Source organism: Diceros bicornis, chromosome 38 (assembly GCF_020826845.1).
Source record: "Diceros bicornis minor isolate mBicDic1 chromosome 38, mDicBic1.mat.cur, whole genome shotgun sequence".
Classification (NCBI taxonomy): Eukaryota; Metazoa; Chordata; class Mammalia; order Perissodactyla; family Rhinocerotidae; genus Diceros; species Diceros bicornis.
Genome location: NC_080777.1, coordinates 25,158,102 through 25,175,264, shown reverse-complemented (window position 1 = coordinate 25,175,264; position 17,163 = coordinate 25,158,102). Strand labels below are relative to the sequence as shown.

General features: G+C 36.2%; 1 protein-coding gene across 5 annotated transcripts in view; it reads left to right on the top strand.

Moving 5' to 3' along the window:
* Positions 1 to 17,163, top strand: part of KCNT2 (potassium sodium-activated channel subfamily T member 2) — a 348,393-nt gene that overhangs the window by 309,597 nt on the left and 21,633 nt on the right. For all 5 annotated transcript variants that reach the window (XM_058533726.1, XM_058533725.1, XM_058533723.1 and 2 more), the window contains one exon: positions 10,496 to 10,796. In XM_058533726.1, coding sequence (XP_058389709.1) covers positions 10,496 to 10,796 — 301 coding nt within the window. The remainder of the gene's footprint in view (positions 1 to 10,495; positions 10,797 to 17,163) is intronic.

Sequence of the window (17,163 nt, the reverse complement as noted above, 5' to 3'; positions counted from 1 at the left end):
GCAGACAGAAGGTTCATACGGTCCCATTTTGTCAAACCGATTTTAAGTGCCAAAGATTTTATTATTTCATTTCATTTTAACTTGTTACTCATTGAATCAGAGTGTTCATGTCTACTAGGGGATATTTTAGGGCAGTAGGTGTTCTGACCATGGAGAATTTAAGCAAGGCAATAGTTCTGATGGTTAAGATGAAGCATACTTATTTGTCCTCTATTTTATATTTGATGATTCCCTTGAGTGTAGGGATTGCCTTAATTTTAGCACACTCTCCATATTTAGGGTACTTTGTTTAAATTTAGTGGGATCTCCAGTCATAACTATAATTTGAAGCCCAATTCAAAAAAAAAAAAAAAGGCCCTGAAAGTTTGCCAGTTGGTTACACCTCAGATGTTCAAGTTCATTTGGAACCTGTGTTGCAAAGGCACAAATCCAATCAGCTCCCTTTTGTCTTTTTGTCTTACATAAATTCTTTTAGCAAATTAGGAATTTTCAAGTAGGACAAATTGTGGACTTCTCTTTCAGGAGTTTGCTTCCTCCCATGTATCCAGTAATCTTGTTTCCTCCTCGTGTATCCCCAGCTTTTTGTTGCTGTTGCCTTCGGGTGTTAGACACTTTGGGGGATCTTTTCTACCCTGCCCATATTTGTAAGTCTCCTCCTCCAGAGGGTCTCAAATCAGTATCATCAGAGTTATGGACCTCCCTGATGGCAACGGTTGCTTTATCGGATTTTAACTCAGTTTTGAATTAACCCTTTGGCTATGCCCATGGGTACTTTTTCTTATAACTGTGGGGATCGGGGTCTTTGTTGTTACAGAGGCATAGGCAGCAGCAGAAGCAGAAGCAATTTGTAGGGTCCTAGTGGGCTATCTGTTTTCAGGGGTGTGGACCTCTGCATGGCAACTCCTCTTCCTCCACACAAGCAGCCGCACAATGGACCTGTATAATGCACGGGGTGTCAGTCTTGCCCTGAATGCTCTATAGAATGGAAACCCATACCTGGTTGAAACACACAACCCATGGTCACAGAGTAAGCATCGCTCCTCTGAACTTAGTGTCAGTCATGCTTCTTATTGGAATCTAGACACACAATTCAATATGAAACCCACAGATAGTCCTGAGACATATGACAAAGGGCCACTTTCCCAGGAGCCCCAATCCCTTACTCCTGTCCTTAAATGCCAATTATTGAAACTTCCAAATTAGATTGATTAAATCTAAACAGAAGCTTGAAAGAACTCAACAAATGCAGCATAAAACTACACAGGTCAAAGCACAAGCTTGACAGTAGACAGCAACACAACTCAAAAAGCATGCTTACCAGCAGGAGCACAACCAGTTAACAAGCCAAAGCAAAAGAAGAAAGACCCTCAGTGGCGGTGGCCATTGCCTCGATTCTCTGCTTGCTGTGCCAATTGTTGAGACCAAACTTCATAGGATGGACACCTCCACCCAAAATCTGGTCAGGATGTTGAGACTGATGATTCCACACCTGCACCAAGAGCATATGGTAAAGAGCTATAACTCACTGTGTTAATCTGAGTTCTGCAGAGAAACAGAATCAACAGGATGTATATATGTGGTGTGTGTGTATGTGTAGTTATTATAAGGAATTGGCTCATGCAATTATAGAGACTGAGAAGTCCCGAGACCTTCAGTTGGTAAGCTGGACACCCACCGAGGAGAGCTGATGGCATAGTTCTAGTCTGAGTCTGAAGGCCTGAGAATCAGGAGAGCCAGTGGTGGAATTTTCAGTCCAAGGGCAAGAGAAGACCGATGTTCTAGCTCAAGCAGTCAGGCAGGGGAAGTTCCCTCTAACTTAGCCTTTTCTTCTATTCAGACCTTCAATTGATTGAATGAGGCCCACGTACATCAGGGAGGAGAATCTGCTTTACTCAGCCTACCAATTCAGTTGTTAATCTCATCCAAAAGCACTCTCACAGACACACCCAGAATAATGTTTGACCCAACGTCCGGCCACCTGGTGGCCCAGTCAGGTTGACACGTAAAATTAACCATCACAACTCCACTCGTCAATTTGGCACCCTTACACATCTCTTTAAGCCATATTTAATTTCCAAATAAAGACAATTGAACAAGGTCCTGATTCTACCTAACACAATACAGCTATCTTGCATACAAATGAAAACACACTAACTCCTTCACAAAAGAGGAGCTAAACTCCTTGAGTGGTGTTTACTCATCTCCCTGATATCCTGTAACTTAAATACAATGTCAATTTTTCCTAAACAAAATAAACAATGTAAATGTAAATTAACATTAAAATATAAAATTAGCAATACTTAAATACTATGATATAAAATCTATACGTCTTATGTTACATGATCAAGGATAAGAGGGGGAAGAAAACAAAAACATTTGCTTAATACACACACACAGGCAAATATATTCATAACAAAATAAGGAAGAAATATGCATGGCGATTACAGCCCTCATTTCTGTAACTGTTCATGTGGTCATAGCTGGTATTTATAACTACTTTCTTCCACTAACCTTTGTATTTTGTAGTTTCTTTGCCTTCAGCAAGCACCTCCCCTGGTTAAGTGACTGGAACCTTCATTCCTGACTGATGGTCTGGGTCATGAGTAGTTCTGTCCAGAATGGGTTGCTGCAGCCATCCATTGACCTAAATCACAGAGTATAATACTAAGAAAGGCCTTAAGGGGTCTCCTGTATTCTCAAAGGAGGAAAGTCATTCACAGAGGATGGAAGGGCTTTGCTCCAAAATCCTAAGGGCCTGAGCTGCAATTCACCTATAAGGGCCTGCCAAAGGCTCCAAACAGCATCCCTCTCTGCCACTGACACTTCAAGCACCAGTGGATTTGCTAAAACACATAGCCCAAGTGGCAAAGCTGCTTGCACAGCAGCCTGAAGGTCTTGCAGAACCTTCTCTTCTCTGGGGTCCACTAAAAAATTGGCAGTTTGGGGGGTCATTCAGTAAATGGACCAGAGAAACACACCCAATGAGGAACATGTTGCCCATAAATCCAAAGAGGCCCACTAATGTTGTGCCTCTTTTTTGGTTGTAGGAGGAGTCAGATGAAACAACTCATCCTTCATCTTAGAAGGAATATCTTGACATGGCCCACACCACTGGACCCTAGAATTTTCACTGAAGTAGAAGGCCCCTGTGTTTTTGCCAGATTTATTTTCCACCCTCTGACATGCAAATGTCCTACCAATATGTTTAGGGTAGTTGCTACTTCTTGCTCACTGGGCCAATCAGCATGTCATCAGTGTCATGGACTGGTGTGATATCTTGTGGAAGGGAAGTGTATCAAGATCCTTGCAAACTAAATTATGACGTAGGGCCAGAGAGTTGATATTCCAGTGAGGTAGGACAGTGAAGATGTATTGCTGGATTGCCAACTGAGACAAAATGATTCGGGAGTTCCTTATTGACAGGGATGGAGAAGAAGACGTTTACCAGATCAATAGCTGCATACTAGGTACCAGGAGATGTGTTAATTTGTTCAAGCAATGAAACCACCTCAAGTGCAGCAGCTGCGGTTGGAGTCACCACCTGGTTAAGCTTAGGATAATCCACTGTCATTCTCTGAGACCCAGCTGTCTTCTACACAGGCCAAATAGATGAGTTGAATGGGGATGTGGTGGGAATCACCACACCCGCGTCCTTCGAGTCTTGATGATGGCACTAATTTTGCCATCCCTTCCTAGGAAGTCAGTATTTCTTTTGGTTTACTATTTTCTTAGGTAGAGACAGTTCTAGTGGCTTCTACTTGGCCTTTCCCACCACACAAGTTGAGTATGGTCAGAGAGCCAATGTGATGATTTTGCCAGCTACTGAATATATCTATTCCAATTATGCATTCTGGAACTGGCGAAATAACCACAGGTTGGGTTTGGGAACCTACTGGGTCCACTGTGAGACAGACCTGAGCTATTGATCACCTGACCTCCATAAGCCCCTACTCTAACTGGTGGACCAAAGTGATGTTTTGGGTCTTTTGGAATTAGTATCAGTTCAGACCCAGTGTCCAGTAGTCTCCAAAAGTTCTGATTATTTTCTATTTCCCAGTGCACAGTTACCCTGGTAAAAGGTCATATGTCCCTTCGGGGAAGGCTGGGAAAAAGACTATTGGTATAAATCTTTGGCAGTATACTGGGGTCCTTCCTCAAAAGGAACCAGCCACTCTTTCACTCAAGGGGTCCCGTGTCTGTAAACTGGCTCAAATCTGGGAATTTCCTGAGGGGCTGGTTACTTTCTATATTTATGATTCAGGTTAGATTTTTGTTCACTTGACCTAAAAGTTTTCTGCTTATGCAGATCAAGTAAGAATTTAATAGGCTTCCTATGTATTTCATGTTTAGGAACACCATGATTGATTAGCCAATGCCATGGGTCTGTGTGAGTCAGACTATTCTTTTTTTTATTATTATTGAGGGCATACTGGCCTATAACATTGTGTAAATTTCAGGTGTACATGATTATATTTCAGTTTCTGTGTAGATTGCATCGTGTTCACCACCAATAGTCTGGTTTTTATCTGTCACCATATATATGTGCCCCTTTACCTCTTTTTGCCCTCCCCCGACCTCTTCTCCTCTGGTAACAACCAATCTTTTCTCCTTATTTATGTGTTTGTTTATCTTCCACATATGAGGGAAATCATACGGTGTTTGTGTTTTTCTGTCTGACTTAATTCACTTAGCGTGATACCTTCAAGGTCCATCCATGTTGTCACAAATGGCACAATTTTGTCTTTTTAATGGCTGAGTAATATTCCATTGTATATATATACCACATCCTCTTTATCCATGCATTCTTTGATGGGCACTTGGGTACTTCCACATCTTGGCTATTGTGAATAATGCTGCGATGAACAAAGGGATGCATAAATTTCTTTGAAATGTTGATTTCATGTTCTTTGGATAAATACCCAGTAGTGGGATAGCTGGATTACATAGTTTTTCTATTTTTAATTTTTGAGAAATCTCCCTACTCTTTTCCATAGTGGCTGCACCAGTTTGCATTCCCACCAGCAGTGTATGAGGGTTCCCTTTTCTCCATATCCTCTCCAACAATTGTTATTTCTTGTCTTGTTGATTATAGCCATTCTGATGGGTGTGAGGTAATATCTTATTGTAGTTTTGATTTACATTTCCCTGATAATTAGTGATATTGAACATCTTTTCAAGTCAGACTATTCTGATTGCTGCTTTGACTCTGCTGTTCATTGCAGTAATGACGCTCACCTTGCCTTTGGCGTTGAGTGCCACCACTTGACTAGACCCTTTGGGATCTAATTACTCCCATTGCATTTAGGTTTCCCAAGTGAGTGATTGCAGTTGCTATAAACACGGGCACTCTAAGACCAGTCCCAACTGAGCTCATCTTATCAACAGAGGAACTTAGAGTTGTTTTTCAGAAAATTTGCAGAGTCACATAGACAAAGCATGTGCAGAGGAGAAAATCTTGACCTGAAATGACTCCGGAACCAAAGATTCTCCTCCCAGAGAACCAAAGGACCAGGATACAACTGGAACTCGAAAGTCGGACTCTTATCAGAAGCAAGGGGTCTGTTGTGTAGGAAGATCTGGTGTTAAAACCCCTTCCACACCTTACCATAAATGTTGAAAACCTTATCATAAATACTGAAAGCCCTCCAATCGACACCTGCCCCACCAGTGTTTCCATGTACCAGCCTGTTTTCCATAACCTCTTAAATTTTGCCCCAAATCCTGAATCAGGGAGACAGATCTGAGAGTTTATGCCTCCTGTCTCCTTGCAGATCAATCTCACAATAAAGCTTTTTTCTTTTCTCAAAAGCCGATGCTATAATAATTGGCTCTTTATGTGCATCAGGGAAGATAACCCCAATTTTGTGCAGTAACATTGCTACTCTAAGTTGTGGCCTAGAGAAAAGGGCCGTCATGGAGCTCTTCAAGGATACTGGGGTTCCCCTCACAAATTTATTTCTCATAATTGTGATGAAAGGTATGCCTTCTGGACCCTCTCAGTGTGGGTCAGTAGGTCTTACATGACAAATCTACTCTTACAATCCAATCTCCCTGAGCCTTTGAATCCCTTGCTTTAGATTAAACCATGTTAGGTCCAGCATTTTCAGCTTGCTTACTGTGGGCCACTTTTTTGTCCATTTTTCAGTGAACCAACCAATCTGTTTGAGTCCTTTCTAACTCCCCAGCCTGCAACTTTAAATGCAGAATCTCTGCTTAGTGAGCCCATATCACTAAATTCTGTGTGATCCAAATTTGTGTTTCTTCCACCATTATCCCTCACCCTTAATATCCATTCCCACATACATTCCCCATATTTTAGTCTGTATAAATTGGAAAACTGAAGTAGTTCTTTTGGAGTAACTTCTTAAATATGTGATGAAAAATAAAATAAGTAACATATATGCCATCTATCTATCATCTACATATTTATAAGTCACTTTACTAGGACTCAGATGAGCTATTTAAATTCTAGGAGAAGACAGCCACCATGTTGTTAGCAATTACATGATGATAGTACTCAAGGTTCTAAAGAAGGAAGAAAAAAGTAAGATTTTCCGGGCTTAAGGCACTAGGAAAGGCATTAGGCAATTGAAACCCCTGTACACTAGTTGTTTCTGAATAACAGTTTTGACGGCTCAGGGGAAAAAATAACCACCAAAGTGAGAAATAATAGCAAGACAATAAATTAGCTAGGTTTCCACAGATACCAAAGAAAGCAAAGATTTAATTAAACACACACACACTCGCACATACACAGAAAACCACATCACCAAAGATGTGTGAATATACAACTTAATGTGTAAATTTAGAACAAATAATAAAAAAGGAGACTTACCTCATGAAAATAAAAGTGACTAGGCTTGAATTTCCTTCAGGGATAATAACGGAAAGCTAGATGCTAGATATGAGAGAGAGAGAGAGAGAGAGAAGGAAAAAGAAGAGAGGATAGGGAGATGTGCTCTGTTCGACAGTAGTAGAAAACTAATGGCATGTTTGTGGATTATTTACATTGTTTCTAAATAGAGAAGCTGGAATTATTTTCACTTGGATATAAAATTAAATTTTGACTTTTGAAGTTATCAAATTGGAATGGTGAGTTAATGGAGGTTCCACCTACTATGGGTAAACCTTATATTCATAGAATAATAGATGAAATTGAAAGGTACCTAAGAGAACATGTAGATGAATATTTTATTTTTAGATATGGAAAATGAGATCAAGAGATTGAAATAGTTTTTATTATTCGACCAAATGATTAGCTTGAAAAAAGCTGTTATTTGAACCTAAATTCTTGAGTAATTATTTGGCTTTAGGATTTATGTTAGAGATTTACTACTAGATTCTCATAAGTTTTGTTTGTTTTTGTCATAAAAACTGGGATATGTATTATCACTATTTTTCAAGAAGCTCACTTGGTTTGCTCAAGTCATGAAGTATTGCCCTGATGTGATTGAAAATACAACCTAGTATTTGATTCCAAATCCAGCAGTTTTTAGACTATAATGTTACTTATTTTCTGATTATGCCTGTGATTCTGAAAATACATCTAAATACAATGTAACTAGTTCTTTTCTGTCTCTTCTTAGATCAGAGATGAAATGAACATATTAAGCTGAGCTTTTATGGAAAATAGGGAAACATCTTTCTGTGGATTTGTTTTTAATAAGAAGAAATTTCCATAGGACCCAGAGTCACTAGCCATGGTGCTTATGGATTTAAATTTAAATGATCTCTCAAATATTTTAATAATTTAACCTTTCTTTAATGGAGAACATTAGATACAAATTCTTTTATAAAAAGTTAAGCTAACACATCCTCAGTGATTTCATTTTCCTCTGTTTTCTTCTTTAGCAATATTTCAGAATGTCTTCAATCACAAATCAAATAGCACAGTTTAAGTCTGTTATAAAGGCTATAAAACTCTTCTTAAGGGAGTCAGGAATCCAGATTACCAACAGTCGCTTTCAAACTACTGAGTGAATGGATTTGTTTTAAAATACCACTTTGTTCCACAGATTGCTCAATAACCTGTGACATGAACAACTGTTCAATAAAAAACTGAGAGGAAGTTGAATTGAGAGGGGTGTGTGTGTGTGTGTGTGTGGAGTGTGGAAAAGAATGTTTGATATATTTTGTGAATCTGACACTTTCTACCTTCCTAAAAACAATGAATGTAATTAAGCTATTTTAAGCATAAGAAACACTTTCTCATTTATAAAGTTTTCAGTTGTTTTTCTTGTGAAGAAATGTTTTTAGCCTTTTTTCAACCATATTAGGTTTGATAAATATTTGGAAAATAATGTAACTTTCAAAAAATGATAATGTTTTAAATTTATATGAAAGTTGCTGGAAGTACCCGTATAAATTTTTCATTTCCTTTTTGAACTATACGTTCCTAGAAGCATTTCATATAAAATATGTGCCTTTGTCGGTTTGGGCTGCTATAACAAAATACCACAGGCTGGGTAGCCTATAAACAAGAGAACTATCGCTCACGGTTCTGGGGGCTGGAAGTCTGAGATCAGGGTGGCAGCATGGTCAGGTGAGGGCCCTCTTCTGGTCACAGACTTCTTGTTGTATCCTCTCTTGGTGGAAGGGGCTAGAGAGCTCTGCGGGATGTCTTTTATAAGGGCACTAATCCCTTTCATGAAGGCTCTACTCTCGTGAACCAATCGCCTCTCAAAGATCCCCCGCCTACTAATACCTTAGTCTCCGGGGTTAGGATTTCGACATATGAATTTTGAGAGGACACAGACATTCAGATCAGACCATAGCAATATGCAAATATCTTTTTTCATTCTCACAAACATTAGTATTAAATCTTGATTTTTCAAGTTAATAATTATATTAGGCTTCTGACAATAAAAGTACAAAAAAGTCAAACTGCAATCCAAGTGTCTAAATATGAATGAACTAACGTACTCATTTTTGCTACAAAGTACATATAAACAAACTACTGAAAAAAGATTGATATTCTTTACTGATGCTAGATAGTACTCAAGTGTTTATGTATTTTACTTCCATAGAAGAGGATTTTCGGTATATTATCAAGTAAGTGAGACTAGAGTAAGTTAACACTTATAAAGTTATCCATTATTGCAAACCCATGGCATTAAAAATTTTAATACTTCCAATTTAAATTCTGATAGCTAAATAAGGTTTGTAAAAATTTTTTTATGCACTGTTCTCTTATCATGAAGACATGAAGGTTAAATAAATTATTTTTGATTTCACCCTGATACAGTGCTGTTTTGAAACAAATGTGGATGAATATTTACATTATTTATTGAATTTAAGTGTGAGGTAATTTCATAGCTTGCCACTAGGAGTTGTATGTAAGGCATTGACGGAGCTTCCATAATTTATATTCACTTCTAAAGGATTTTATTGGACGTACCTCCTGACCTTACTTAAATTGGTAATTTCAGTTCTATTTGAAAGCCGGCAACACATGCATGTTAGAGCTGAAGCTCAAACTTCCATCCATAGATGGGAAACACAATTAGCAGATTCATGAATACTGCTCTTGTGTACACTAAAGTCCAGGAGGCTATTAATTTGCATGTGCATGCTTTTAGAAAATAAGACTTTCTGCTTTGATCATGTGGCATTTCATACGACTTCCTGGTATGAAAAGCAACAATTTTAAAACAGGAAGCTTTTATTTATTAAGGGCTTATAATCAAAGGAGAGGTTCTTACTTTAAAATCAGATTTAGTAATAAAAGAGTAAATCAAAGTAGACTTTATGAGTTTGTTCATTGTTTTTCCCACTTATGGAAAATAGCCTGACTTAGGTTTTATTTGTGATTCTAGAATACATTTATGAAATATTAATATTTGCAACATATTTTTTCACTTAGAATATTGAGAACAGTTCCTAAAATATGTTTTAATAATTTAATCAGAAAACATTTTATTTGATGAATAATTAATGCATGAATTAAAAAGTGCTTTTTGTTCTGGGTCATATGAGGGAGTAAAAAAATTCGCTTTTATAAAGCTCATTCTAATGCCATCTTTAGAAAGAGCAATAGTTTAAAAGCCTTTATAAATATTAATTCAAAAAACAAAACAATTTTTATAATCATTATTGAAATTTTACATGAAATACTTGTAGTAGATTTAGAAAAGTCCATTGCATGGACTTTATTTGAATAAAATTGTAATATGTCTAGCTGTTTGTGTTTGTCGTTTCAAACAACTCTGTGCTGGTAGTCATTTGATAAGATAACTGATGCATAAAACAGTAAATCTTTTGACTTATATTGGAGGATGCAAACATATTTTATCTTGTTCATATATAAGTTCAAAAGAATGTATTTTCAAATAATATTTTTAGTAACAGAAAATTAGTATTGATTATCATTTTGCTCTTTCTGTGAAAACTCATGAGATATATAATTATATGAAGATATTAACAAAAAATATTAGTATAACTCCAGGCTAAAGTTATTCCTAAAATATCTAATTGTCAATATCCATTTCCTTTAAAGTCTCAAATATCTATCAGTGTGGAAGAATGGGAAGACACTAAAGACTCCAAAGAGCAAGGTCATCATCGGAGCAACCACCGCAACTCGACCTCCAGTGACCAGTCTGACCATCCCTTGCTGCGGAGAAAGAGCATGCAGTGGGCCCGAAGGCTGAGCAGAAAAGGTCCCAAACACTCCGGTAAAACAGCTGAGAAAATCACCCAGCAGCGACTGAACTTCTACAGGAGGTCAGAAAGACAAGAGCTTGCTGAGCTTGTGAAAAATAGAATGAAACACTTGGGTCTTTCTACAGTGGGCTATGGTAGGCTCTTTAAAAGTATTGTATGATATGGACTTGTGATTTCTTGCCATTAGTCGTTCTATAGTTGGCTCTAATTTAGTAAGTTAAGAATCGCATTTTTGTTTCACAGGTCAATTTGAAGGGACTAGTCACACATATCTAATCTCCTACAGAAAATGATGATGATGATAAAAATAAAGTGCTAAAAATTTTAAGTATTTGCTTAGTTCTCTAGGCACTGTGCTAAACCCAATACATGAATTATCTTCATTTTAATTTTCACAAAAAGTCTTCCATTTTAGAGATAAGGAAACTAAGTCAAATAACTTGCTAATTAGCTATTAATAGCATGGCTGAGATTTATATCCAGTTCTGTCTGACTCCAAAGTCTCTCCTACACACACAAACACATACCCCACATCTTATTCTGGGTCCTGGGATAAAATGAATTTGAGGCATTGGCAAGTTACTAAATGTACCAGCCATAGATGAACCAAAATGTTCCTATAAAATTTATTTAGTTTCTTGTGGTCCAAAAAACAAAAAGTCTTCAAAATCTTTAATTTGAAGCTCAAATAGTGTTTGATCTCATATAGTACAGATTTGTCTCAATAATTGTTAGGTTACTATGTTGATGTGTGATTGCAATATAGATCATATAGCACAATTTAAATAATACAGAAATAATTTTAAAATATATCATCTAATACTGCATGAATTTTATTTAAAAAGAAATTTAGTCAACTTAGGGGAAAACCAAATGATAAATAAGATGTTTTGTTTTGTTATATATATAACTTGAGTAAGCTAGGGCTAAGATAGTGTCAGTATCATGCAGGTTAAGGATAAAACGGAATGAATTCCATATTGGCCACCACCTCATCTTTATTATTAAAGTCTCAACTCAAAACAATGGAAATAGGGAGAAATTTTAATTATTGAATTAGGTAAGTTAAAAGAAGTTACCTGTGTTTCTTTGAGCAAGAAAAGAAACCATGTTTACTGAATACCTCCTCTATGCCAAGATATTATGCTAGATGCTGTACGTATATTTTCCTATTACTCTTTATAACTCTGATTAGATAGGTGTCAGAATTTGAAGCTCAGAAGTTAAAGACCTCGCTCACGGACATATAGATGAAATGTGTTGGAGTCAGGATTCCATATGTAATTGAAATTCATAATTATAGTTCACTAACATAAATGTAGTGCAGACTTATCCATGACCAATAATTTTACTATAACCACGTGAGATCTTACACTAAGAAGCAAATTAAAGGGAAAAAAGATGATTTTCATTGAAAAAATTATATTAATAGCTCTTTGACAATTTAATGACATTAAGTATGATTGTATTTCTTGTAGAAATATAGTCCTATATTTATGTGTACTTTTGTTAGCTTATTAATTAATTATTCAGCAATTTTTCCTTTTTTGGAAAAGTTTTGGTAAATAATTGTTCACCCAAATTCCAGCAGTGCTTTGTGAACATTAGAACCACAAGCTGGTCCGTAAGCAGTGTGGCAGATAACAATTTGACTCTAAGAGATATAAAAATGCAGGAACTGACTACATGGGAGAATCATCAGGGAACATATTATGTTTTTGCCAAAGAAGCTTCTATCAGGTACCTTGCATTTAGTTATTCTCTATGGTTCCTTTTTTTATATAAATTTGTTGTTTTAATTCTCACACTAGCTCTTATAGATCAAAAGGGATATTCTCCACCTTTTTTTCCTCTTTTCTTCTTTCTTTTCTTCTTTTTCCTCTCTTTTCTTCTCTCTCTGACCGTTCTGTCCATCTATCTATCCATGGATCAATTAATCCATTCTAAAGCCGTGTACTGGACACCTTCAATAACATAAAGATTAGGGAAACCGGATTTGGAATCTAACACATCATGGGCTTCTGGACTTCCCCACATATTCCTAACTCACAATAATCCACCCATTCAACAGATATTATTGGGCTGCCCTCTCAGTGCCAGGAACTGTTCCAGGCACTGGGAATAGAACAATGACCTACTCAGACAGAGACCTACTCAGACAAGACTCATTTATGAACTTATGTTCTAGTGTCAGCCAGTAAATTTATTGAAGTAGTTAAACTCTCCAAACCATCTATCATTATGAAATGGAAATAATAATACCTATCTTGTAGGTTGTTGTGGAGGACAATGGAATAATGAATAGTAATGTGCTTATTAGCCCAGAACTGGCATTCAGTTAATACCACAGATCTACTGTATATCTAAGTACTGTATGTATATGTGTGCTTTATACATATAAAGAGTAAATTTTTTTGCCCACTACAAAAAAAAAACCCCACAAATCTTGCACACTTGGGGGCAATATGATTTCCATTGAGGATGCATACTCTAAACCACTTATTATTTTGCGTGTTTCCCTTCCTTCCTTGAGGGAAAGGGAATGTCTCACTCGTCTTTTCTTCTTTGTATCCTCAACAAATAACACATTTCCTGACATGTAGGAACCCAGTACCTGCACATTGAATGCGTGAACAGATGGAGTGCTTACAGGTGAAAAAGCAGGTCTCAAATATAAATGATTTCCATGGGTCACCTAGCCTATATACACTGGAGTCAGTACTTTTACTCATGACTTTTGACTCTATATCTTTTTATGTTTCCACTCTACCATATGTTCTTCCTATATTTTTGTCAATATTTTGTAGTGCTTTACAGATGAAAAATGTTTTTAAATACTTCATACACAATGCATGCTACTGATTTAACCACGAGTCATAATCCAATTTTTTCTAAGTAGATCTGGCCTGCTCTGAGAGAATGAACATATTTCTTTTGACTTATTGGGTATGGGACATAAAGGAGAGGGAAAGAGAAGAGTCAAAAGATGACTTTGAGGACTCTAGTTTGAACAACTAAGTGTATGGTGGTGACAGTCACTAAGTTTAGAAGAAGAAGACAAATATGGTGTAGTGAAGATAAATTTAATTTGAGTGCCTGGAAAACTTCCAATAGGTGATGTTGCATAAGAAGCTGAATTTCTGCTGTCTGGTGCTCAAGAAAAAGAGTGAGATGTTTATAGAGACTTGAGAGTCATCAGCATATAGATTTTAATTAAAGGCACTAGATTAGATGAAATAACCCCAGGTAAAGGACTACAAGAAACTCTAGAAAATACTCGCATTTCTGGAATGTTAAGAGAAGAAATATTTTTAAAAAACAAGAGACTGAAGTGTCTAGAACTGAGTTTTACCCAAAAGATGTGCCATAGCACAACAGTCTGCTATCATTTGGTTGCATGTTTTATCATGCCATTAACCTTTTACCTTCAGAAGGCCAGGTGGCGCCTGGAGTGGTCAGAGGCATCCCTCAGACTTGTTCTTCCAGCCATAAACAGTTTTGTCTGTTACCCCAATGTGAGTACAAATATTATGTCCCGTGTGTTCTATGATGTGAAAAAATGTTGGAAAGTGTTGGACTAGAGAAATAGGAGGCCATGATTAATAGTGCCAAATGGTATTGCAAGTATAGTGATAGGTCATTGATGACCTCAGTGAAGGCAGTACCGGTAAAATGGTATATGTGTAAGCCAGATTTGAGTAGTTTGAGGAATGATGTTAGGTAAGGATTTGGATATAGTAGATTCAAATATATTAGGGACCCCGAGATCTTGGAAATTTAATCTTTTATCTTATTGCACCGCCATCTATTGCTTCCATTGCCAAAGTCATGTCGTGGTACAAGACGGATGTTGGAACTCTAATTATTTTGTCCACATTTCATCCAGCGGAAACAAGGGAGATACCGGAGAAGAAAGGGTTGTCTGTGCAGTTAAAAGATACCACCAAGTAGTTGCACACGCCATTTCCACTAAGGCCCACTGTCAAGGAAGTATGTTTTATTTTCGGTGGCCACATCTAATATTAAAGAAGACAAGAAGAGTGGCTATCGAGAGACAACTATCAGTCTCTGCCACTGTAGATATTTTTTTTGGTAAGTTTCATTGTGAAGGAAAGGTGAGGAATAGGGAGAGCCCTGTTTGGGAAAGTGGAGAGGGAGGAGAGACTACTTGTTATGAAGACAGAGAGATAGGAGGATGTTTATTAAGACTGAGCCATTAGTGAAGAAGTTGAAAATACAGGAAAACGATCACGGTTGGAACCCTTTGCTTAGATATTTGGAAATGAGGAAAAGGTCCATGTTTTTAAATGCAGTAAATGTGTAGGTATTTTGACAAGAAGTTGAGTAACATTTCATATGATGGTAAGAATTATTTGTTGAGAATGATGGCAAGAGTGGAAAGGTGAGTGTTTTGAAAATAATTCAGAATGTCTGCAGTCTCAGAGTAAAAGGTGTCCTTCTGTGTGAGACTAATCTCTCTAATTTCTTTTATAATTCTAAAACAGAGAATTTCAAACATGAATAAATGTAGAAAGAATATTATAATGAATCCACATATACTCACTATCCTGCTTCAACAGCTATTAACTCATGGCCTGTCTTGTTTCATGTAGATTCCCACCTATTTCCCTCACTTCTCATATTATTTTTAGGTAAATTTCAGACATCAGGTATGTCAGTATACACTTCTATAATTTATGGACTAGTTTTAATAATACAGCCACCTATCATTTTCACGCTTAAAAATAATTTTTTAATATCTTCAACTATTTGCTTTGTGTTCAAATTTCCAATTATCTCACAAATGTCATAATTTTTTACAATTTATTTAAATCAGAATCAATTAAGGTCCACAGATTGAGATGAGTGACAAGTTTAAATCATTTTTGAGTTTCCCCATTTCATATTTTTTCTAACGCAATCTATTTCTTGAAGAAACTCACTCTTTGTTCTGTGGTTTCCTATGCTCTGAGGTTGCTGTCTAAATTTGCCCATTCTATTCCCCCTCTTTTCCTTTTTTTTAACCAGTTTTTTGTTGTTATTATTATGAACTCATGAATTTAAATGTATCTGATATATTTTAATCCATTGCAATTATTATATTATTGATCAGGTTGTCCTAAGTTTTACCAGTGGAAGTCTCTTCAAATTGCGTCGTGAATCCCTTTTGTCATGATGTCAATCATCTATGATAGACTTTCCTTGCTCTCTGTAGGACTAAATGCTCCCCACCTGGAATAAATCATCTCTTCCAGGATCCTCAGTTTCTTTTAGTGGGAAATGATACTTCAAGATAGTAATCAAGTTTTTGAGATGCTCATTTTTACAGGGTTTGTCATTGTTTCTAAGTCTTTTCAGCAAACAGAGCTATGAGATAGATAGTGATAGATAGATAGATAGATAGATAGATAGATAGATAGATAGATAGATAGATACAAAGTATCTCATGTGTTCATACAGATACTTACAATTAAAATCCAGAACTATAGGGTTTTTATTTAACTTTTTCTGTCTTATATCTGTACTTTCTTTCTCCCACGCTGAGATTAATGGTTATCAACAACGACAGAAATGATAGAATTATAAAATCATATTGTATTTTTTCACAATATACATAAAACTCAGAATAATAATATGATGCTAATATCAACAATATAATTGCTAAAAACATGTATTTTTCTTTTGTTTATGCATTTTTTACTTTATGGTATAGCCCAATAGGGATGTATAGCAAAATGATTCTGTTTAAGTTTTGGAATAGTAATTCTTGGTGTGGTTACACCACCAATTGGATATAAATTTGGACTTATTTCTTTTTTCGATGATTAGGGATTGCTTTTTCTAAAATTTATTTATTTTTTTTAGTTATATAAACTATTTGTAAAGTTCCAAAATCAAATGTTTAATGTAAGGTATAGTCAAAGAAATTTAACATCTATCCCTGTCACCACCACATAATCTCCTTCCTTCATGAGTAAACATTTTTTTACTTTATGGTTTATCCTTCCATTTTTTAAATATAAATTTTAAAATATAGATGGTAGCATGATATTATTTTTTTCCACGTTGCTTCTTTCATTTAAGAGTATATCCTAGAGATCACAGGCTTAGTAGGGTATAGAAATAGTCCTTGTTTCTTTTTTACGGCTGCCTAATACTCCATTGCATAGATGTACCATAGTCTATTAAACTAGTCCCTCATGTCCCTTGTGATTACAAAGATTCTTGCAATTAATAGGCTTATGTATACATCTTTTCATATTTTTCCCAATGTATCCTTCAGATGGGTTTCTGAAAATGAGATTACTGGATTAAAGATTATATATATTATACATATATTTGGTCTTGGCCAAATTTTCCTCCTTAAAATTTTGCATTTTATCAACAGAATATGAGTCTGTTTTCCCAAAACCTTGCCAACAGACTGTGTTAAGAGACTTTTGGATATTTTGCCAATCTAATAGGTTTAAAAAGATGGCTTCACAGTGTAACTTCTTAGTA